General features: G+C 39.3%; 2 protein-coding genes and 1 pseudogene across 2 annotated transcripts; all 3 read right to left on the bottom strand.

The window, feature by feature from the left end:
• Positions 1 to 2224: 2224 nt before the first annotated feature.
• Positions 2225 to 7630, bottom strand: snrnp25 (small nuclear ribonucleoprotein 25). Its single transcript, XM_088353750.1, has 5 exons — positions 7276 to 7630; positions 4496 to 4586; positions 3224 to 3329; positions 3077 to 3151; positions 2225 to 3008 (listed from the first exon to the last, which is right to left on the bottom strand). Exons 1-5 carry the CDS (start codon positions 7474 to 7476, stop codon positions 2951 to 2953), a joined length of 531 nt encoding a protein of 176 aa, XP_088209876.1. The 5' UTR covers positions 7477 to 7630; the 3' UTR covers positions 2225 to 2950.
• A 1036-nt stretch (positions 7631 to 8666) lies between these two features.
• Positions 8667 to 12264, bottom strand: hcrt (hypocretin (orexin) neuropeptide precursor). Its single transcript, XM_088320607.1, has 2 exons — positions 11966 to 12264; positions 8667 to 9059 (listed from the first exon to the last, which is right to left on the bottom strand). The coding sequence occupies exons 1-2, from the start codon at positions 12047 to 12049 to the stop codon at positions 8667 to 8669; spliced, it is 477 nt and encodes a 158-aa protein (XP_088176733.1). The 5' UTR covers positions 12050 to 12264.
• A 2904-nt stretch (positions 12265 to 15168) lies between these two features.
• LOC148373762 (U2 spliceosomal RNA) lies at positions 15169 to 15285 on the bottom strand (annotated as a pseudogene).
• Positions 15286 to 15848: the final 563 nt, after the last annotated feature.

The following is a 15848-nucleotide window of genomic DNA, read 5'->3' as shown; positions in this document are numbered from 1 at the left end:
TTCACTTTCTTGTTCCTTTCAAAAACTTACTTCTGCATATTAAAATGGCTGACGTTGCTTTATATATGCTGTGGTAAATAATAAATGTTTTTACTTCATTATTCAATCACATACATTGTTTTATTAAACCTTCATTTGAAGGAAACCCTCCACTGGAGTGCACCAGCAGGTGTCACACTGCAATTTACAGTATATAAGAGGAGGGTGATACTAATATTTTTGGTATCGACTTGATCCGGGTAAACACATAGTAGTATGCATCTTGACAGATACCAATCCAATACCTTGCTCTTTGAGTCAGTTTATGACAAAGTACAAATATTTTAGGCAACAAAATGTTTTCATTTTTAATGAAACGACCACATTACAAACTTCAACAGTATAAAAATTAATAGAAATACTTCTATTACAACTGTTTCAGAACAAAAACCAAGAAAATCGAACCAAAAACGCAGCAATGTAACAAAATACAAATAATGTATAAAAATGTCAACTAGATAACGCAAATATATTTCATTGCACAATATCTTGAAAATAAAGTCAGTAATGCAAATAAAGTTTCAATTGTCTCTCAATGGCTGCTTGCCACAGTACAGGAACAGCAACAAGTTTACATTTTGGGTTGCAGCTTGTCGTCTTCTGCAGGGTGGGTTTTTCTATTGTGTTGTTGTAAACGTTAGGTGTTGTCACAGTAGCAGACCACATTACCGCACAAATTTTACCTGGATTTTTCCTCTTCTGTAGTTAAAAAAAGTCTGCACAGGGCTGCATTTCTTGTCTGCCTTTGTATTTTATAGCTACTGGTAGAGGTGGGCACATAGATTTGGGCCACTCCTCTGCCTGGTCGACAGGATGTATCAGATGGCCAGCAGGGAGATTTGCTAAAGGTGTGTCTGTCAGTCACACACTCAAGCATACATTTAGAGAGTTGCCAAAGGCGCTGTGAGGGAGAGAAAGGTTGCGCCATCTCCATAGAGAAGTGCCGCTTTAAGGGAACTGGTAGAGGAGTGAAGTATTGATTCCAGGACAATAGTATTGACGCAATCCAATTACTTCCTTAGTATGGATAATATTGATATATGGATCAATCCGTCTATCCCTAATTCATTTCTTAACGGATTAACTGTTAGTCTCATATTGTTGCAGTCATCTGAAAAAAAAGCCCAAAATTGTTTTTGTCTGCTCATTATCTAGAGTAGAGTTTGGCAACCCGATCATCAAGGACCGCATCTCCTGCCTGATGTGGCAGCTGATTACTTTCTCCCTTGTCATTCACTAATTTTCTGCTCATGGCATAGTACAGGGAATCAATTTCATAATGTATTCTGCTTTGTGAAGTTGTTTAAGAAAGCACTGTAAACAAATATAGAAATAAACGATTTACGTTTTTAAGTATTATTTTTTGTCACTTTTCTAGTAAAAAAGATAAAAATATGGTTAGACTTGAAAAAGAAAATATAGTACCATACAAAATAACAGTAAATGGATTCATTTTGTAAGGCAGCACGGCAGCTGAGTGGTTAACGCAGGAGAGTTCTGAGGCTATGGGATCAAATCCAGCTACCAGCCTTCCTGTGTGGAGCTTGCATGTTCTCCCTGTGCTTGCATGGGTTTCCTCCGGTCACTCTGGTTTCCTTCCACATTCCGAAAACATGCATGTGAGGTTTATAGGTCGGTCTAAATCAATGGTTCGCAAACTTTTGCAGACTGGCGGCCCCTTGGCTCCCCAGTGTATTAATAGACTTTGGTTTCCTCTGGACCTGGCGACGACACAAAAGTAAATTCTGCAACGGGCGTTTTCTTCCGTTCCGCGTCCGTTTCTTCAAAACCAAAATAGGTCCGAACAAGTGATTTACCGTCCATCTTCAGAGCAAGCTTCATTTCCTTCTCGTTTGTTGACTCCGGAACTATGTTTACGGAGTCCGCAATGAGCTCACACGGTGAGTGTGGCACTTGAAAACATTGAATCACGTTTATTGGCTTGTGCTATTATTGAAACTTCCCTGATTGGTCAGCGCTTTTAAATCTCAAACAGTAACAATTGTGGTTGGCCAAAACCTTGAAAAAAACGTAGTGCTTTGTGGTTTCACAACCGCACTACGTTCAAACTTCTTACTTTGACTTCGGACTGCCGCCCCCTACTGCCTTCTTCTCCCCCCCCCACCAAAAAAAAATCTTTCCACCGCCCCCAGGGGCTACCGCCCACTATGGGAACCACAGGTCTAAATTGTCCCTAAGTGTGAGTGAGTTGTCTGTCCCTGTGTGCCCTGAGACTGCCCTGACAAGCAATATAGGGTTTCCCCTGCCCACTGGCTGAAGACAGCTGGGATGGGTCCCAGCACACCCGCGACCCTACTGGGTATAAGCGGTGCAGACAATAATGGATTCATTTTGTTGAAATGAATGAGTTCTGGTGACCACAAACGATATGAGAAATGTTATACCGTCAATTTAGGCAACGTGATAATTCTAGCTTAAAAAACATTGAACTGGTGCAAAAAATGAGCTTTTAAAAATTTTTGACAGAGAGTGTGCCTTGAAATCTTTTTGAATATGTGCCTTGGTTCAAAAAATGTTGAACAACATTGCCCTGGTTTGAATCACATTTAAGAATATTTACTCACCGACACAAATGTTATATCAACCACAAACAAATAAAATGCGTAAGTATGTTTTTGGGCTCCGGCACCCCCGCGACCCTACTGAGGATAAGCGGTGCAGATAATGGATGGATGGGTGGATGGATGGCTTTATCCTGTAACATAGGGGTTACGCATAAGTCTACATATTTGTTGAGCAAGCATATTTAAAAAAAAATACAAGGTCATTGTTCTTCTGAGGGTAAAAAGACTTTATTAAAACAGTAGTAAAAATGAACCACTTTCTCCAATTAACGTTTTTTAATAAATCTTCATATATACTAATGAAATCCGAGCACGAAAAAATTAGTTTACTTCTTCCTGAGCCGCTTCATGAATGTCACTTCATCTCTGTTCCTGATTCCATAGCTGAAAAGAAAAAAGAAGTACTTGTTACACCAATATCAAATCCTCATGCTTATTTAGTCTTAACTTACTCCTTTAGCCTCACACGGTCGTCTTCTAATTTTTCCCCTTGAAACACCAAACTATAACTCCTCCAAATATACTTCCTAAAAAGGCAATTCAATATTTATTCCTCAGTACGTTTTGCAACATGCAAAGAGTGTTTAATTCCCCATTACCAGCTGATGTGGCTCACGCCGCCTTCACGCTGTTGTTTCAGCTGCACAAACCTTCGAATGGCTTTCTTTAAGTCTAGCACGCTCGCATCTTGCACAACAACAATGGCTTGAAAAGAAAAAGAAAAAGGTGGTAACACAATTCTCTGTGCGGCTAAGGATGAAGAGCGCTCGTTCGATTCCCGGCTACTCCGAGTTAAATGTCGAAGTGTCCTTGGGCAAGACACTGAAGCCCTAATGCCCCTGATAAGCAGGTAGGTGCCTCGCATGGCTGTTGCCGCTATCTATGTGTGAGTGTGTGTGAATGGGTAAGTGTCATCTTCAGTGACTTGAAAAGCGCTATATTAATGCAGAACATTTACTATTCAAAAAGAAAAGAAACACACACAAAACAGAACAACAACATTTAACTCATTCAATGCCATTATGTATAAATAAATGTAAAAATATGTTTTTCTTGTTTTATTTTTAAAATGATTATGAAGCGTTTGGTACTGCTCATTGGTAGGTATTAAGCTTCTGGGAATTATTCAGTATGATAAATCACCATTAGATGACAGGAGAAGATTTTGTTTACACATCATGGAGACCCAATTTCCCATTGTTGCTTCCCTTTTATGGCGAATTAGCTTTTGTATGGCGTGTAGGTATACTGAAGCAGTGTAGGGAGAGTCGCAAAAAGTGGGCAAATATTAATAGGACATTAACTTTGTAACAGAGCTTTTTTCTTTTAAAAAAAAGAAGATGAAATTCCATCTTCATTGTCTGGTTAGAAAGGTTTTACGTTTCGTGCGTGTCCGAAATCGTGTGATCACTTCACCGAAAAGTTTATACATTCCTTATGCATCAGTTCAGTGTTCTTGCACTAAAATGTTGTTTTGCGACTAAAGTGTCCATGTGTTTATGGAAAGCCTTGTATAGATAATGGAGAATCACAAATGCCAAAAAAAGCACATAGCTTTCTTGAAAACGAGTATTCTCAAGAAACCTAACGATGTTCGACTGTTGTTTACTAAACAATGGTAAAAGCTAGAAACATACTTTTTTGTAATGAAAGATGAGGGTTCAAACTTTCTTTTGATATATCTTTCTTGATGGCTATACAGCTACAAAACGAAATTTTCTGCAGGCCTTCAAAAATAAGTCAAAATGGCAATCATTGGCTTGCACCGGCTCTTCCAATTTGAGGAAAACATCGGGCATTAAAGAAGTTAAGGAAGAATATTTCTATCATCATTATTTCAAAATGTGCATTTATATTTTTCAAACACGTACGCATGACTTCACCGTCAGCCTTTAAAACCTTGACAGTCATTGCTTGGCCATACTCCAGGGCAATCTGAGAATTGATTTCCTCAAGTGTCACCTGTGAAAACAAAACTAAACATGAGGACGAACAACTGATTTAATTGCTTAGAACAACACCAAACATGATGGCGTTTAGCCATGGTTTGATACTGAGTCTGAAAACGTTTTCTATTATTTATTAAAGTGGACATATTGTAAGGCTGATGTTGTGATCAGAAAAGTTGTCGCTGGTTCACCTTTTTGTGGATTTTGAATTGAATTTTTCTTATTGTCATTGATATCAACGTATCATGCATTACGTTCTACAGCAGACAGCACACAGCAAGTACTATCACGGGGGCATGTGTCTGCGACTGTTATAGGCTGGTGTATGCTGTCAGTCAAACGGTTGGGCGGGCGAACCAGTAAATGTGGCCACCAAAACAAGCTGCGAAGTACAGCAATAACTAGTTTTTAGCGACTAATCACATTGAAGAGATATTCATCTATTAAATTGGACTGTGAGGAAAGTCAGAAGAGCTCAAAGAGATTCTCTGAAGGTTGTTATCAGGGAAAGAAACCTAGTCTGTTGCGAGAGATAAGCAATAGTGATGCTGCAGGTCCGGGCTACTGCTATGGCTACATTACAAGCCATCCATGCCGAGCCTGTATTTCATCAGCGATGGATCCATTACCCATTGAACGGATGACCTCTGAAGCTACATTACGTAAGGAACCACTACATTCGGGAAGGTTGTATTCTATTATGGGGCCCGGTCACACAGCCGTTTGCGTCTGTATCGCGGCTGAATCACGGCCAGAAATTTCTGCCCGTCAATCAGACGCTGTTGCCCACGTTGAGATCACAATATAGACGAGATACAGCCGTGCTTTACAGGCGTCAAGAAATTTACACGCGGTTGGCCGCGCGAAAAAGTTTTGCGCTGCACAAAACTTTAGACCGCGGGAAACCGCGGGCGCCACACGTGGTACACACGCGGATATGACGCGGTACAGACGCGGAACGACGTGCTACGGCCGCGGCCAGGGCGTGGTTACACGCGGGTAGGAAGCGGAATTTTAGCGGGTAATCGCGGGTGGAGCACGGTCATAGCACGTTCGTCCTGCGCCTGTATCGCGGCGTTATCACGTGAATTAGCGTGTGTAACGCGTGTGACGGTCAAACGCTTTTCTCCGGGTATATTGAGCGCGATTTGCCGAACACACGTCAGTTGTGCTCGAGACGTCAAGGGGTGAACATGGATCCCCGTCACCGTAGTGACCTCGTCTTAATCCATTTTTATTTCTTGACATTTCTTTTCATTTCATAACAAGATAATAAAATAAAAATGAAAAACTATTACAATAATAACATATTGGCTTCTTCTTCGATGCCATAGCTTGAAATCTTGATTTTCACGGGACTGTGTCTTGAGCGGTTATGATTTCTACAGCCCGGCAGCTTTTATACCCGTGGTCCACACGCAGAAAGGACGTGGAACTGACGCAATGAGGAAACGGAACACCTGCCGGCGTCTGTTTCGCGGGCATACCACGGGTGAACAGCGGGTTGGCCAATTTTGCGCATTTTCCACCGCGGGCGACAGCGTCTGCTTCACGGGCAGAAATGTCTGGCCGTGATTCAGCCGCGATACAGACGCAAACGTCTGAGTGACCGGGCCCATGGCGGGGACGTGGCTGATTTGGGGGTACCCAATGCTAGCGTGCAGCTCTGACTCGATTTATTACACTGAAAGGAGAAGCCCTCCAATTCAATTGTACTTTCGTATAAAGAGCATTCATTAGACTGCAATTCTGTGTCGTGCGTTTTATTTGTAGCTCTATAATTGTTATTTGGTTACAGTCGTAAGTTTTCAGTCGTATGTATGTCATCTCGGCGTAAGTTTGATCCCTTGGGTATTTTGTGAAGAGCCACTGCTACTTTGCGGATTTTCACCTCTTGCAAGTGTTCTGGTACCCATGAACCGTGATAATTGAGGGATTACTGTATTTGGATTAATTATCTTCGCAGGACTCGGTTTAAGAACTAAAGCAAACACGTACCTTTCATCATCTATGTTTTCCTGTATTTTGTACATCATTTGATCGTTTTAAATTGAATACGCCGAATAACGATATATATATATATATATATATATATATATATATATATATATATATATATATATATATATATATATATATTCCTAGCACCACTCTCGCCCCCATCCCCGCTACTCTTTCGCTTGGCTAGTGTCACTTGCAGCATGACAGTGAAGTCTGGAGGCTACAGTGTATTTAGGCGATACAGCGGTTATGTTACTCCATTGGAAATAAATGAGTAAAAATTGGGCATGGCATAGTAACAGTGTTTCTGCTAACCACAAAGTGTTTTTTGAGGTTTAAAATTGGGGAGTGACACTCCTCAACAGTATTGAATGATCCTTGATCACTTGAAGTGAGAAATGTTTTTTTTAACCAGCCAGACAGTTTGGGTGCTCAGAAACCCCAAGGCTCTGAACCTAAAATCACCCCTGGTATTCGGCAATACTGAATGCACAGCAACTGTAGGAATAACTAAGAAAGATGCTGAAACAATTGTGTTGTTTATTTAGTAAATTAAATAAACGTGTTTCCAAGAAGGATCTTGGTTTTTATTCTCCATGGTATGTCTTGACACGCGTTGGATTTGCAAGAGGATTTATAGCTCAGTAAGGTGAATTGCAGTTATGAATAAGAGAATCAATTGCCAGCAGTTTAAAACATACCTGAATGGGAAGGTCACAAAGTAATGGATCTTGTACCAGGCGAGCGAGACCCTCCTCAAAAACATCTAAAATCTCGGCATGGGTTAAAGACTCAACGTCGTCTTCATCAGTAACAACTGCAGTTATGTCTGGAATAATTGGGACCTCTCCTTCTTCCTTCACGTGTTGTTCTCCGGCAGCCTCCTTGCTCAGCTCCTCCATTACATCGCTTGATACGTAATAATGATGTAACGAATCTAATATTGTGTTCTATAGCGTTCAATTTGAAGCACTCCCGAAAAATGTAAACAAAGAAATGTCAACGCGAGACATTGTACGACGTCGAATAATCATCGACAAGAAACAGTGCACGGTGTCATGTAACGTTCCGCTTAACCTGTTCCGGAACGAATTACTTTACGCGTAATTTACTCATGTAAAACGATCAGTTTAACTATTTTATCCTTCGCTAATTTTGAGTATATATTAATCGGCAACATGACAATGTTTACTCAAAAATGGAGCCCGTTTACTCAAATAGAATGCCTACGGAACAAAATGAAAACTTGAAGGAAACTCGTGCTCAGTGTGGTAAAGTTCCACATTCATTACGGCGGGGGTCGGCAACACAAATGTTAAAACAAAAAAAACTTTAAAAAAACGAAATAACTTGTCTGAAGCTGCAAAAACAAAACCCAAAATAAAACAAAAAATAAACACTTATACAGGCCTCTTAAAAAAAAAAAACAAATTGGGGATTCATCCATCCATCCATTATCTACATCGCTTATCCTCATAGGGTCGCGGTGGTGCTGGAACTAGAGTATTCATACCCAAGAATTACTCATTTATTTCCACACATTTTTACAGCATTATAAACGTTAAGAATGGTTGGATTAAAGTCTCGATTGCATCCCTTGTCAAGTTATTCACGATGTACGTGCACGCACATTCATTTTTTAGATAAGCCCGAATAAACTTTTCTTTTTACATTTTACTTGGGTTTAGTGTTGGCGTTTGGACTATACTTAAAATAGGCCTTTTATTACTCTCACCAATTTAACGGTACACACACAAAAAATGCATAAACGAGTATAAAGTCTCTCTCCAGTATTCTCCATAGCCACATTCCCCAAACCTAATGTGTTCCACCCTGGACCGCTCTTATAAAAGTATAACAAAAAGCGGAATTGCGCAGTTAAAAAAAGAACACATACAGGGTCTTTGAACTCGGTTGGCCTTTGTAAACACATTCTTAATAGAGAAAATATCTTTCAAAACTTAAGGACAACTCAAAAACGCACTCCACCTTCAAACCTCTTTTCGACTTGTTTTTTGTTCTTGGACAAATGGGAATTAAGACTAGCACAATAGAGTTGCTTTTAATGGAAGAAACTTTTATTTGTCAATTTTTAAATGATGTTTATGGGTTTTGGGAACTCTGGTGGTTTGCCAAATGTCAAGTCCACTGCTACAAGCGAGTGTGTGGCGTTCGAGAGGGGCCCCCACAGTCTCGTTGCCCTCCTGCCCATCGTGAGGATGCCGGCAGCTTGATTCCGGTAGCCATGCAAGAGATGCTCCAAGCGGCTGTTGAAGGCGCCTTCGTCCTCTGTGCGCTTGCCCAAGGTCAGGATGCCGGCAGAGGCGTCGGCCGGCCTGCTTCCGGCCCCGCTCGAGCGACACAACAGCAAGTGCAGGCGACACGGCCGAGACGCTTGTCTGCAGCACTTGCCCGAAATATTTGGAGGGTCACAGTGAGCCTGGTGGACCAGCAGCACCAGCACCATTGCCACAAAAGACACTTTCTGTGTGGATATAAAGACAGTGGTGGAGACACACTGGTAAATTGTGATTTTATTTCATACATATCATGTTGAAGAAAAAAAAACAATAATTTACAGGAACTTTTAAAATGTGTGGGTGGCAAAATTAGTTAAACGGTATCAAGGAAGAATATAATAGCATTTTATCTCCACCTATCGCCAGAGGTGGGTAGTAACGAGTCAAATATACTCCGTTACATGTACTTAAGTATGTTTTGGGAGATTTTTTACTTTTGGGAGTATATTTAAATTGCTATAATTTTTACATTTACTTGAATTGATATGTGAAGGACAAACTGTGCTCTAGGCTACATTGCTCAGTAGCCTAGATGGTAAGGCGCCCGCTTTGAGACTGGGAGGTCGGTGGTTCGCGCCCCGGCCGAGTCATTCCTAAGACTTAAAAAGTGGTCGGCGGCGCCCTCTGTTGGCTGCGGCTGCATCGGCTCGCTACAACGGGTCAGGTGCAATCGACATTTCATTCTGTGTACATTGTCACACAGAATGACAATACAAGGAAATTATTATTATTTTTTCCATCACTTGTTTTCTTCTTTCTTGTCTCCTCTGAGTGAGAGCCAAGCTGCGCAGCCCAAGCCCCGCCCATTTCAAGGGAGCCGTGTCAAAAGCCAGACATGTAGCAAACCGGCTTGTGTGTGTGATCCGCCTTGGACCCCAAAGATGCAAAGAGAAAAATAACTGCACAAAAAAAGAAATTTAAACTAAATTAATGTTTTTAAAAAGGTTGCTATTTTATTTTTAGAAATGAATGCTACGTTTTATTGCACTCTTTTTATTGCTCACTAAGGGGCCCAATATGCACCTTTGTTGTTGTTTTTTTCCCAGTCCTCAATAAAATGGCATCATAAACTGAATTTCTTAATTGCATTTCTTTAACTTTTACAAAACAATTAAGCATTCAGTAATTTGTTAATAAGCGGCACAGCGGCTAACTGATTAGCACAGCTCTGAGTTTATTGGATTAAACACGTTTCAAAATAAAATCCCCTATCATTATCATCGGTATTATTATTATATATACAGATTGACATAAACATTGCAACCTTAAAACAAGTATAACAAAGCACTAGGAACAATACAAACTCTGGAGACTCAAAGTGACCACACCATTTGTCTTCGCATTTTTTTGCGTAGTTTTTGTCTTTTGGGGGAACGCTTAGCAGCAAGATGGGGGCCAATCATGTCAGCTCACCTATGATCTTATGTAAAAAAAAAATGCAAATTTCTCAACTGATGAGTATTTAAAAAAAATACAGATTAAATGATAGTTCACACATTTTTGCCTTTTTTAAAAATCTATTTTTTTCTTAAGGATTTTTTGCCACTAGGTAGTGCTAAATAATATACAGTTTTGTTAAGTAAAAATCTAAACAATACTGTACCCCTAAAATAAACACTAATGAATGTGACAAATAGAAGAGTACATACAATATATCCAATACTCTATAAAATGCTTTGAGAAGCAAAAACTTAAAAAAAAGAGGAATATACATTGGTAGTTTTTTTCTGCTTGTTTTTGTAAAATAAAAAAGGGGAGGAACCTTAAGACTTTGGAATTTTTGCATCTTTAGATTTTTTTGTACTGTCCTCTCCTGTTCTCCTTCATGTCTTTTGTCTTTGTTGTTAGTGTCTGTGAACACTGAACAATGTGAAAATTATAGTAGTAACAACAGTACTGTATATTCAATACTCTACAGAATGCTAAGAGAACAAAAAAGGAATAATGAAACATCAAGGAGTATTATACATATATACATACACACACACACACACACACACACATATATATATACATATATATATATATACATACACACACACACACACACACACACACACATATATATATATATATATATATATATATATATATATATATATATATATATATATATATATATATATATATATATATATATATATATATACATATACATATATATAAAATATATATATAAAATACATATATATATAGATGAAATACAGTAGTTTAAGATAATGAGGGTAGTTCTATAAAAATAAGTAATCTTAAATCATAATAAAGAAAATAAAGAATGGAATCATCCCTTGTCATTGTTGCACTTTCCTGTCTAAGCATTTTCCAGCATTGAGGGTGACTACTGCCTGAGGGTAGAATTCGTTCTTTAATCTATTAATTTGAAAAAAAAAATGGTCCTAAATCGTCTACCTGCAACGGTTTAAATAAGTGATGTCAAGTGGATTACTATGAGTAATGTTGTACTTTAGTATTTTAGCAAAAACGAATGCTTCATCTCTTATTTTGAACCAACTGAATGCAATGTTTTGCATCATCATGCACACTTCGATAGGACAGTAAAAAATTTAAAACTAGGGTGGTCAAGAAAATTCAAATGAGAACTAAATAAATACATGTTTTGTCAATAAAATACAAAAGGTGCAATCTTGCAAACAAAAATCAAACAGAAAAATAAAAATCCAAACTATCGAAGATGGACGTTACTTTTCATCTTTTGTCTTTTGCGTGATCTTTGAATTTTGGGCAAGAATGTTGGTAAAAAAAGAATAACTGCTTTTCGAGAATTTTTTTATTGGCAGGATATATTTTGGACACCGCAACTTCAGTCTTCTGCTCGCCATCGTCAGAAACATTTTTCTTGTTATCAGCCGAATTGACAGCTATTTTGGTTTTCCAAGTTGCACAAAATCCTGTTCGTAACAGTAATTTCAATCCCTGTCACCAGCATGGTCTCCCAGCTTATTGAACGTCTTACAATTTTGCGACATTAGTTTAAACTTCTAGTTTGCATTAAAAATCAATTTATATTAATATCTGATATATTTAACGTACAGAACAGTCTACACTACATAGGCTCCATTATTCTCCTTACCGTTTTGAATGTGTCTGACCCAGGCAACATCTTCAGTTTGGGGTTGAAGCACCTCATCTTCTGGCTGCTGTTGCAGGAAGTCATCGGCTCTCGCTTTTAAATGGCTAGTGGGCTGAATGTGTCTCAGGAGCCTCCTGTTTTCCTCATCTGGCTGCCATTAATTAAGTCAGGTCCAGTAGATCATCTCCAGGACTCTTGCGTCCAATGCAGGTATTTCTTTGTGGTGCTAGGCCACTGATTTATTACCAAATGCCATGATGGCAGGTAGTGAGGGAGTCGGCCTCATTAACCACATGCCGTTCCCATAAACAAATATCAACTTTCTGAAACAGGAGCCAGCTCATCTACAAGCTCCCTTAATTGGCTAATTCCTTCACAGTATGCTAGCTTATTAGGACAGTACAATGTACATCCATCCATTGATGGCGCAGTCTAATTTTAGGCCTTGAAATGAAATGTCATTATGATGCTCTGCTGATGGACAAACAAAACATTGCCCCATTTAAATTGTCAACATTCCGAGGACAGTATCTTCAGGGTGTTGCATCTATTGAAATATTAAAGACTATATTTTGTCTGTAGTCATAAATAGCTTTATTTAATTTTGATCAATGTAGAAGAAATAAGAAATGCAAAAGTTTGAAATGTCACCTGTAGGATAATGTAAGTATTTATTTATTTGAGGTGATACCATTATACCACTAGTATTGCATTTAAAATCTCTGACATTTTCTAGACACTAGGGGTGGGCTGATCGATCTCAATATTGATATTAACGATACTTAGTAGAAATTTGGATCGGATAGATACTATTGTCTCGGGATCGGTACTTTGCTTTTGAAACCTATTTATTTCAATGTGTCACTTATCTGCGTAGATGGAGCATTTTATCACCGAGTCATATGTACTTATGAAAACAATCATATTTACTCGCGAGCCATAGGTTCTCTACTCCTGGTCTAAAATATGAACTAGCCTCTTTCCCTACCAGTGCACATTGGCTGGCCAGCTAGATCCAGGCTGCCAGGAAAAGGAGAGGGCGACGGGGAGTTTTGGAAAGCCAGATCAATCTGACGACCTCTACCTGGAGCTAAAAATGACAGAGGCAAACCAGAAGCGGACCGTTGACTTTTTTCAACTACGGAAAAAACAATGCCTGGTGTCATTTGTGTTGTAAAGTGGTCTTCCACTGTGGCAAAACCACAAATTTACATGAAGACGTGAAATAAGCCCACCTTGTAGAAAGCAACAAGCTACAACTAAACATGTATACAAGTTACTGTTCCTGAACAAAAACCTGTAAATAGAATAGAATAGAATAGAATATACCTTTATTGTCATTGTTACAAATGGGCTAACATATTGTGACAACGAAATTGGGCATGACACTCCAGTTTTACACATAGTGAGGGTATGAGCAAGAAGATAAAGGAACAGAGAAGATAATGTTATAAAACAAGGGGAATAAGGCTATAGTTATAATTTACATGGTATTTACACAACAATGTCAGCATGTGGGATGTTACATACAGGGTTGTCGTGATAACGTTGTATCGTAACGGTTGTGCAATATTGCATTTGGTGCAAAGTCATCATGGTGCAAAAATAGTCCGCATATACATTGGTGCAAGCATAGACATCATAGTGCAAAAAAAGGAAATGGTCAGACATTGTGCAATTTGAGCATTAAATGTAGTGCAGTCGACATGTGCAAGAACAAGACTTGAGTAACATTATATTCGTATGAGGTAGTGTTGGCACGAGTTTTCAGTTTTTGTGCGGTGTCTGTTGAGCAGTGAACAAACATAGTGCAGACAGCATGTACGTGAGTACCATTTTACATACGTGTGAGGTATTTTTTTTTATTTTTTATAACAGTTTTCAGTTGTTTGTGCGGTGTCTGTTTAGGGTGGTAATGGCTGTGGGGAAGAAACTGTCTCTGAGTCTGTTCGTTTTTGCTTTGTGTGACCTGTAGCGCTTGCCGGAAGGCAGCAGGTCGAAGAGATGGTGGCCGGGGTGAGAAAAGTCCTTGACGATGTTTTCTGCTCTGCTGAGGTAGCGAGAGCAGGCAATGTCCTCCAGACTGGGCAGAGAGCAGCCGACGATTCTCTGGGCTGTTTTTATGATCCTCTGGAGCTTTTTCCTGTCTGCTGCTGTGCACCCCGCATACCACACCGTGATGCAGTATGTTAGGATGCTCTCCACTGTGGCTTTGTAGAAAGACACCTGCAGCTGCTGTTTTAGGTTATTTTTCCTGAGCAATCTCAGGAAGTGCAGTCGCTGCTGGGCCTTCCCTACCACCGCTCTGGTGTTTGCAGACCAGGAGAGGTCGTCGGAGATGTGCACGCCCAGAAATTTGAACGAGTGGACTATGCCAACAGCACCAAAAGAGCACCTTACTGACTTTATTTTAAAAATATTGTGCAATATATTAGTCTTGATGACATTTTCATACAGTTTTTATATTCTTGATACATTGCTTTTTTTGGGATTGACTCTTTCGGCTTTTGTTCCAAAAAAGGTGTCACAAAAATATGTATGTTTATATATAAGTCATATAGTTACCTTATTTTAAAAAAGTCATTTTAGAGACAATAATTTCTGTTTGCGGACTGTTAAACAGCCGCGAAAAAGCAGGCAAAACTTGTATCAGCCATTAGAGCAAGTACTGATAGCTCCCCTATCCCTACTAAAAGATTTCCCTGCTCTTAAACATGCTGTGCCTTCATGTTTTAATACATTTTTTTTTTCAAGTCAAGTCACATTTATTTATATATTTTTTTTTTTTGGTTTGAACAAATTTATTGACACTAAAAACAGAAAACAATCATGACAATCTCAACAGCAATTAAGCACATTCACAAAATGTATCTAATTTCTGTTTCTGGATTGTCAAAGAGGGCAGCCTAAACTGGTATCAACCGTCAGAGTGAGTACTGGTGGCTTCCCCCATCCCCACTAAAATGGTTTTCTCCAATATCTGTATTTGAAAAAGTAACATTGTTAACAACATTGTGTAAAAAAATTTGATGCAAGTGGTAGGGGGGGATTTTGTAAGGTTTATTGTTCTATATTCTTTATCAATTATCCATTATCCGTTATCGGTCAAATCATAATATGCTTCAAAGTCAAAGGGCCGAGACACTTGCTCTCAGCCAAGAGGCTGAGTCAAGGTCCTAGCCATAGAGCCAAGGAGCGATCAGTGCGAATGCACCGTTCCCGGAGGTACTGCTATACCGGGCCGATGCGTGGAGTGGACAGAGCAAGCTCTTATTCCATCTCCCGATTGCAAAAATCACAGCATTGCTGGTCTGAACAATGCTTCACAGATGGTACCCAAATCCACCGCGATTATTATTATTGCGGCACAGCTTTACTAGCCAGATATACCTGTTGATTTACATGATTTTGTCATATTTTGGATTTTTTGCCAACTGTTCAGATCGCCCTATTTTTAAACATGCCTTGCCTTCAAGGCACACTTTATGATGTCAAGGCTGTTCCTTTTGACATGTGCAATGGTATCACCTGTGAGCAAAACTAGGGTTATGTTAATGTCTATGTTTGGGCTCTTTGTATGTATATATGTGTATCTGTTGGTTAGTTTGTCTGATTGTGCGTATAGCCACCCAAGAAAAGGGGGAAATAGTTTAGATATGACCATCATCATTCATGGGCAGTTAGGTTACCTTAGATGTAAAAACAGCCAAAAGAGCTCACCTGGCATTTTTGGTTTTGCTGACATTCACAAGAAATACATTCTACTCTCACAGGCCACAATGGAATACCTAGAGTAAAGTTGATTACAGATGGAAACTAAAAACCTGAAATAGGGGTACAAAAATGGTTTTGTGTCCCAACACGGCTAAGGCTCTAATGGCAA

The sequence above is a fragment of the Urocampus carinirostris genome, chromosome 1 (genome assembly GCF_059441175.1).
Source record: "Urocampus carinirostris isolate Australia breed hairy pipefish chromosome 1, RoL_Ucar_1.0, whole genome shotgun sequence".
In the NCBI taxonomy this organism is placed as follows: domain Eukaryota; kingdom Metazoa; phylum Chordata; class Actinopteri; order Syngnathiformes; family Syngnathidae; genus Urocampus; species Urocampus carinirostris.
The sequence above is the reverse complement of the archived record's forward strand: the minus strand, read 5'-3'. Positions and strand labels throughout refer to the sequence as shown.

Bases quoted from the DNA above. Each gene is read 5' to 3' on its own strand.
- snrnp25 (XM_088353750.1), bottom strand. From the start codon at position 7,476: ATGGAGGAGCTGAGCAAGGAGGCTGCCGGAGAACAACACGTGAAGGAA. The intron at 4,587-7,275 runs GTATGTTTTAAA...TTGTTTTCACAG, and splicing joins TTTGTGACCTTCCCATTCAG to GTGACACTTGAGGAAATCAA. The intron at 3,009-3,076 runs GTAAGTTAAGAC...TTTTCTTTTCAG, and splicing joins GACCGTGTGAGGCTAAAGGA to CTATGGAATCAGGAACAGAG.
- hcrt (XM_088320607.1), bottom strand. From the start codon at position 12,049: ATGACTTCCTGCAACAGCAGCCAGAAGATGAGGTGCTTCAACCCCAAA. The intron at 9,060-11,965 runs GTAAGGAGAATA...ATATCCACACAG, and splicing joins GGTCAGACACATTCAAAACG to AAAGTGTCTTTTGTGGCAAT.